General features: G+C 36.8%; 1 protein-coding gene across 10 annotated transcripts in view; it reads right to left on the bottom strand.

Moving 5' to 3' along the window:
* SEC31A (SEC31 homolog A, COPII coat complex component) overlaps positions 1-8505 on the bottom strand; it is a 76621-nt gene that overhangs the window by 23043 nt on the left and 45073 nt on the right. For 8 of the 10 annotated variants that reach the window (XM_029944104.1, XM_029944112.1, XM_029944121.1 and 5 more), the window contains 4 exons: positions 8260-8405; positions 6588-6761; positions 4031-4204; positions 1048-1140 (listed from right to left, as the gene is read on the bottom strand). In XM_029944104.1, the coding sequence (XP_029799964.1) occupies positions 1048-1140; positions 4031-4204; positions 6588-6761; positions 8260-8405 (587 nt within the window). The remainder of the gene's footprint in view (positions 1-1047; positions 1141-4030; positions 4205-6587; positions 6762-8259; positions 8406-8505) is intronic. The other 2 variants (XM_029944086.1, XM_029944096.1) reach the window with 1 other exon arrangement.

The raw sequence follows: 8505 nt of genomic DNA, 5'->3' as shown, positions 1-8505 counted from the left end.
ATAGATAAGCTGCTATTTAATGATTGCCACTTCAGATAGCAGTGAAATTAGGGGATTAACTAGTTGTTACTTAACCTTCTAATTTCTGTATAAGTCTAATTACATGAAATAGAAGTTGGGGTTCTGATTTTTTACTTTGCTTTTCTGTTTGGAGTGTAATTGTAACTACTGTATTGTAAATGATGGAAAATAATTGCATATGTTAAAAAAATAGTGTTGGGGCGCCTGGGTGGCTCAGTCGGTTAAGCCTCCGACTTCGGCTCAGGTCAGATCTCACGTTCGTGGGTTCGAGCCCCACGTCAGGCTCTGTGCTGACAGCTAGCTCAGAGCCTGGAGCCTGCTTCCGGTTCTGTGTCTCCTCTCTCTACCCCTCCCCCTCTCATGCTCTGTCTCTCTCTGCATCAAAAATAAATAAAACATTAAAAAGAAATTTAAAAAAATATTGTTATATTCTAAAAAAAAATAAAAAATAAAGTTACAAAAAAAAAAGAAACACTGCATTTTGCACATTCTATCTTCTTTAGAACACATTTTCTGAGCAACACATTCTAAGTGATTTAAAGATCAGACAGGTCTAAAGTATTAATCACAATAAATGGCAACATATGCTAAGAACTTCATAAAACAGGATCAATACTATTTATAATAAGTCACCAGGATTTTCCATCTCTACTTTGGAAATTCCATCCACACTTTGGAAATATAAGTATAAATGCCACAAGGGAACTTTTGTTTCTCTTCAATTTCTGCAATGCTCAAAAACAAAGAAGAAAGAAAAAAGAAAATCTTCAGTGAAATCAGATTTAAACCATTGTTAGAACTTTAGTTTATATTTTTCTAGGTGAGGTCGATTTAGAACTGCAAAAGGAGAGGGAGAAGAAAATAAACTGGTTGTCCCAAAAACTTCTTGCACCCTAAAGCATTAAAATGCAATAAGCAGGTGGACAGATGGGGGAGGGGACATTAAGAAAAGGTCGGAGAGTATACTTAACTACATATATTTAACTGAGCAGAATTCTGCTCAAAGACGAATAATGAAGGATATACCTGAGTGTCAGAGGGAGAGGCTGCAGGTGGATGGCTGGGAAGGGCGGTAGGGGTTTGGTTACTCCAGGTAGTGGCAGTAGGGGCAATTCTAACCTGAATTGAACAAAGAAATACCAATCACAGAAAATAAAAAATAAAAATGTTAAAAGAAGAAAAAACAAACAAACCCAGAAGGTATTAACAGCCAGATGCAAAGCAAAAAATAAGAGTAACGAGATAGCATATGTTAGTAGGCAATTGCTTTCAAGGCAGCCAGGATTCCAAAAGAAAAACACATTCACAACAAAACAGGGAGAAGGAGGCAGTAGAAAAATCAACATAAAAATCTAAATCAAAGCATAAAAACAATGCATTCAAGTGTCAAGAATAAAGGGAAAGGGTGGTTCCTGTAAGTAGGTAAGGAAAAAAGCCACCGGGGGGAGAAAGGTAATCAAGTAGAAAAGTGATTTTGAAGCATTAATAGTATTCATGCTGCTATTAGATCTGTAGGCATATTGCTACAAGTTCCCTTTTCTGGATTTTATTAGAGCTGCAAAAATTGTATTAGTCCCATTTCAGGCTTAGAAACATACAATCAGAGAATATTAGAGGTCAACCAGTCTAATCCCCACCCATGACCACTGAGAAAACCAACCCCCAGAGAAATAGAGGGGCTTCCTGAGGTCCATACAAATAGCTGGTAACAGAGCTAGGACTGAATCCAGGTCTCCTGATTCCCAGGCCAGTGTTTGCTATACTACCCCATGTTGCTTACTTACCCTGGAGTCCTAAGATTAAAAAACATTTTTTTAAGCTACCAAAATCTTTCTGGTCAAATACATCTTCATAGAAACTCCAAGTGGAAGTAGAACTATGAATCTGGCCTCCCTCTCCCCCTTTACTCCTGCTTATAAACATTCCTTTAAAACCACAAGCCACTGTCCTCATCTGGCACATGATAAGCTTTAATCAAGAAAATCATTGGTTGGGGTGTCTGGGTGGCTCAGTCAGTTAAACGTCTGACTCTTGATTTCGGCTCAGGTCAAGATCTTGCAGTTGTGAGACTGAGTCTCATGCAGGGCCCTGCACTGGGCATCGCTTGGAATTCTCTCTCCCTGTCTCTTTGCCCCTTCTCTGCTACCATGTGCACACATTCTCTCTCTCTCAAAATAAACATTAAAAAAAAAAAAAGAAAATCACTGCTTAATTTCTGAATTTTTTTTCTTTTGTTAAAATATTAGACTGCTAAGTCAAAGTACAACCAAAATCTTTCAATTTTTTTAGATCTTCCCAGAAAGACAGATAAACTCAAGGACATAAAGAGTAAATAATTCTCTTTTCTTAATAGAGGGTGTTTCACTTCAGTATCCTTCAAGACAGCATGACTGAACAAAAGATGCCTGGGAGTTATAATATCAAGTTTGCCATTAACTAGTCAGTGATGCTAAGAAAGTTAAGCTCTGTCTTGTCACCTGACGTCTCTGCCTGTTAGTTCTTCCAGCCATTGCCTGCTTTGCCCTATCTATGTCATAGACTTCTAAAACTAGTAAAATCTTCCTAAGAGTGGGAAACTTAATCTGTTTTGTTTACCAATCTACCACCAGATACAATAAAGACAGGCACTCATAGTAAAGCTCTCAATAAATAATCATCAAATAAAGGAAAAAATAAAACAAAACAGAGAATACTCTAGACAGTTATAGTTAAATCCAAATGTGATCTATTCCTGATCAAGTCTTAACCAAAAGTGCAACAGACAAAAAAATATAAATTGATCATTTTTTTTAGTTTTCCAGGATTTTATATTTACTTTTGCTGCAATAAATTATAAAAAAGACCTGTCAATTCTATCACTAATCTGTTGTATTTTAAAACGGGCAGAGTATCTGCTAACTTTGTTATCAATCAAGACCATTTATTACTCATGAAAATGTACTTTTCATTTAAGAACATGAAGGTTATCTGCAGGTCCGGAAATATAAGTTTCTATGTGAAATAGTAAAAGACAGTAAAAGGCCACATTTTATGCCACTAAATGTTTTCATTTACTTACTTAATTAAAAATATGTAATCATCTTTATAGTCCCCATGACCTACAACTTCATATGCCTTCGGTCATTTGCTAATATCAAAGTTATCCAAAGTATGTTCTGAATACGTTATTGTGTTGATACAGAAGGCACAGTAAACCTGTAATAATGATTCAGAATAAAATACTCAAAATAAAAGTATCTTTCCTAAAAATATTTCATAGTATTAACCAAATCACCCACAAAATTACTTCCACTACTTTACTTACAGTTTGTTAGATTGATCAAATTGAAGCAGTTTCAAGAACAGATGTACATGTGCATGGGTAGTTTGAATGATGGAGAAATAAAAAATCTCCCCAGAGAGCTTAAATTAATTTATATCTAAAATATAATCTGACCAGATTAAAGTGATTGATTAAAAAAAAAAAAAAAAAAAAGCAGATCTGGGGCACCTGGTTGGCTCAGCTGGAAGAGCATGTGTCTCTAGATCTCGGAGTTGTGGGTTCGAGCCCCACCCACATTCAGTGCAGAGACTACTTAAAAAAATAAATAAAAAAATTAAAGGGGCGCCTGGGTGGCTCAGTCGGTTAAGCCTCCGACTTCGGCTCAGGTCAGATCTCACGTTCGTGGGTTCGAGCCCCGTGTCAGGCTCTGTGCTGACAGCTCAGAGCCTGGAGCCTGCTTCCGGTTCTGTGTCTCCTTCTCTCTCTGCCTCTCCCCCTCTCATGCTCTGTCTCTCTGTGTATCAAAAAATAAATAAAACATTTAAAAAAACACAAAAAAACACCTTAAAAAAATAAAAAAGAACAGACCCTAAATATCACTTTCAAGAATATAAAAAGAAAAACTATTAAAACAATATGTTGTCTAGTTTTATCATAGCAGATTAAGGTCTCTTACCCAACACATTTTCTAATAGAAATATATAAATGTTCCTACTTAATCTGGACAATCTGGACCATATCACTCACATGGGGATAATATTGTTGAGCTGGAACTCTTGGCATCTGGGTATGGCCAGCCACTGGTCCAGGCCTGCCCTTAGGCAGCTGCTGCCTCTCATAAGGAATTTTAGGTGATTCTTGTCCTGGTACAGGCTGTCCTTGTGCTCTACAAAGTCTGTCACGAAGCTGCACGATATTTGGCTACAACAAGCAATGGAAGAAAATAAAGCAGAATGTTAGAATTCACTGAACTATATGACAGCATGTTGTTTTTCTTAAAGTAAGCTTGATCAGTCATATGCTCCTTGTTCATGAGCTGTCTCCTATATAACATAAAAGACCCTGGCACAAGAGGGTTTAACATCATGGCTTCTAATACTCAAGACTGATATCAAAGGTCCAAGATACATCATTTAACTGAGGCAAGGATCTGAATTATGTCCACCACACAGTAGTACGATGCCACTCATCATCTCTGCTCTTCTGGTATTTTCTTCTGGCTGAGTAATGCTCACAAATCACAAAAGTAGTTAAAAAAAAATACAACTTCATTTCTTTATAGGGAAAAAAAGTCCCCAAAAGAATCAATTGCTAATAATGTGATGGAAGAAAATGGTAATCTAAGAAAGAAAGGAAAATTACTTAAAAAAAAAGAGAGACAGAGATGTTGGAAATAAAAGAGTAAGAAGATACACTCATGGTAGCTTATACATAATTGTAGGTCTACAATTATACAGATCTACTACAATAACTATGTGTTGACCACATACATGTTCTAGGCATTAACAAACAACAACAAAAAGGTAATGTTAAAATATTTCAGCAAGAACTGATTCTAGTTACTTTTAAAGTCATACATTTCTACAAATTCACTAAAGGTTTAAAGTTGTCATTTAAACTGTTAGGTATACTTTAGTGCCTATTAGGGAGGAAGATCAGATACTATAATGGTACCACAATGTCTCAGGACATATTCCCCAGAAAATACTAAGGGTCTACTGAGATAGATAGAAGGCAGAAACTTCAAAATTGTTTATTTTTACATAGAGAATGTTCTTTAAAAGTCCAAAGGAAACATGAGGAATAATACATAGAAAATGGAATTATGTGGTTAAGGGCGCCTGGGTGGCTCAGTCAGTTAAGCATCTGACTTCGGGTCAGGTTATGATCTCACAATTCTTGAGTTCAAGCCCTGCGTCAGGTTCTATGCTGACAGTGCAGAGTCTGCTTGGGATTCTCTCTCTCACTCTCTCTATGCCCCTCTCCTGCTTGCGTGCATACACATGTTCTCTCTCAAAATAAACTTATAAAATTAAAAAAAAAATGTATGTGGTTATAAATGGTATTGAAAATAAAGAGAATATTGAGGCTAGAAGATCTAAAGGTCTTAGATTAAATTAGTCTTAAAGGGTCTTCTAACTCAATATTAAAGGAGTGTTTAAAAGTCATAAAATAGTTATGCCAGTGTCATCATAAAGTCTGTTTCTATTCTACCCAATAGTCTTACAGATAAAATACAGAGATATGACATGTAGATGTGTTTCAAAACCAACTAGAGAGTCATACCTCCATAATGCTGGAACACAGATTTCAGTATTATTACTTAATGAAACTACTCAATGAAATTTACTGATAATTCCCTAGAACAGACAACATACTGAAAACAATTTACTAAAAAAAAAATCCATCAAAAACAAAATAAAGTTTATAGTAAAAAATATAGATACAAGAAAATATCTTCAAGGCTCAAAATTAAGCTCTGTCAGACACATAATACAGATAAAAACATCCTACTTGTAGAAAACTCCTCAAACCTCACCCCGATTTCTAGCCATGCTCCATTATTAGATTCAGGCTGCCCTCTTCTGTGCTTCCACTGTACTACTATGTCTATCACAGTATGTATCACTTTTGGAATCCTAGGTTTACTTGTCTATAGTCAGTTTGAGTTTGGAAAACTAACTTAGGAAAAGAATCCTGGCAATCATGTCTATCATGACATTGTCAGTCACTTACTTAATCCCATTGCTTTGAAAAAGCCCATTTTTAATGCATACAAATGATAAATAAGAAATGTAATTCTCTCTGCCTTGAGTATTCTAAATATATACTTGTCCACAGACAATATCAGACTGAAATGGTTTACAGGATGAATTTCTTCACTAATATCTATGTCTGGGGTGGCATTTGTGGGAATTTTAAATGACAACCCCAATCATTTAACTATTAGTATTTATGGCTTTCTAACACAAGATTTCTACAAAGAACCATGTACAAAGAATCAGCATTTGGCTCAAGGAATTAGAAGTTGGTCCTTTTCCTTTTAATCCCTCAGACACTATGCCCATCAATACTAAGGGATCTATCTACTACAAGAGCATTCTATCTCTCCAATATGGTCTGGGCACACCTAAAATGACCCTGGAATAATTGTCAGTAACGTTCACTAATGGTCAGATGACAGAAATTCAACTGTTGCAAAACCTTCTACTTACCAATATAGCTTTTGTTTAATACTAAGTGCTACCTACTGGACTCATCTTCCTCACATATTAAAAGAAGAAAAATGGTCACTTCTAATCACCTGGTTGGTGTTTTCAGGAAGAAAAGCCAAGGCTGCAGCAATGCTACCTTGGGCTGCCAACAAATTAGCATACTGACTCATCTTCTCAGCCAAAAGAACTCCTACAGTGTTGGTGTCCATGGCTTGGGTGAGTTGTACAGCTTTTCGTAGGATGACAACTTTCTCAATGAGATCCTAAGTGAGGAAAAGAAGGGAGAGAGAAGGGGAAGCACATAAAATTACCAAGATGGTATGCAAGAGAACAGGAATAAAGAGTTACTAAGATTTCTAAAACCTACTAAAAGTACATCTTATTATCCTCTCACTTATTCTGCAATAGCTGACCACCATTTAGATAAAGTGAAAAAATAAGGAGGAAGAAGGTATCTTACTCATGGTTAGGGCATAGGTTATTTCCTTCTCTTAAATATCCTTAAACTGCCAGATACCTGTCTTATGAACCTAAAGTAGGCAAGCATCCAAAGTGAAAGTGATCAGCAGATAGATGTCCAAAGGCAGAAATGGGGTTCCGGCAGGTATGAAAGGAACTATGACTGAAAACATCATACTACCTATACTATAAAAACACTACTACTATGAGGTGACCTCCAATGAGCTTACTGTTTCAACCCCAAGTTTTTCGTGTTGCTCTTCAATACCAATTATTTCAACAATGGGAAGCCTCAAGTATAAAGCACAAGAATGTCATACCTATTCACCCTGCAAAGACATACAGATCCAGAAGTATAAAACAAATGTGCTTTCTCTCAAAAGCACTGATGAGAAAAACAGTGATTTCTTACCAGATTTTCAGTTTTGATAAAGTGATCTTTAAAGTTACAACTCGGGCACCTGGATGGCTCAGTCGGTTAAAAGTCTGACTTTGACTCAGGTCATGATCTCACAGTTTGTCAGTTCGAGCCCTGTGTCCAGCTCTGTGCTGACAGTACAGAGCCTGGAGCCTGCTTCGGATTCTGTGCCTCCCTCTCTCTCTGCCCCTCCCCTGCTCATGCTCTGTCTTTCCCTTTCTCTCAAAAATAAATAAACATAAAAAAATTTTTTTAAGTTACAACTCTATTGAGAAAAATCGCTTTCCAGAGTGAAACAGAAATACTTGAATGAAAGACTCTGCTGATTAAATGCTTAGGAAAAAAAAAATCTAAATACTCTATAGTCACTCCGTGCCTGAAAATAGTCCCCATATTTTTGACTCCCCCTCTTGCCCAGGTTTTAGTGCTACATAGGATTCTAGTTACCTCTTACTTTCATCTTCCTTTAACCATGAACATTAAGATTTTCTATTGGGACCGGGGATGTCTCCCATTCCTTACCTCACATTGCTTCTTTCCTTGCCCAAGGCAGCTGGGTCACCAGAGGCAGAGGGAGATGCAGGAGGAAAAAGAAGTACACTCCAGGACTGCTTCCATACTCTGGCCACCTGCTTCCCCCAGTAAACTCCCAAATCACAACCTTCATTTCAGCAGTTGCGACTCCATTTTACTATCCCGTCATCTCATACTTTGCCCCTCCAACTATAGCTACAAATACACATAAGTTATCCAAAAAAAGAACTTATAAAACATAGGTAACTAAGGTGAAAGCAATGAACTTCTGGAACAAATCAATTTCTAGAGTAGAAGGAGGGTGAAAGACAACACTAGAAAGTAAGTACCTTTGTTTCAAAGATACTAACCTGCAGGGACAAAGGATTGCTTCCATCTTGAGCTTTAGTCCAACATGCAACCAGCTTTTCTACATTCCCCGCACAGATATAACAGAGACAGGCCTGAGTCTGCAGGAGGCTGTCACCTTCACTTTCAAGCCTGGTTCCCAAAAGATCTATAGATCAAGAGGATAACAAAATAAGATTATATTCAAGGCAATCTGTATATGAAGTCATAAGTAGACCACTAATATTTTCAGAAGTACAAATTAAACT

The sequence above is a fragment of the Suricata suricatta genome, chromosome 1 (assembly GCF_006229205.1).
Source record: "Suricata suricatta isolate VVHF042 chromosome 1, meerkat_22Aug2017_6uvM2_HiC, whole genome shotgun sequence".
NCBI lineage: Eukaryota > Metazoa > Chordata > Mammalia > Carnivora > Herpestidae > Suricata > Suricata suricatta.
Note: the sequence above shows the minus strand (reverse complement) of the source record. Positions and strands in the feature narration are given on the sequence as shown.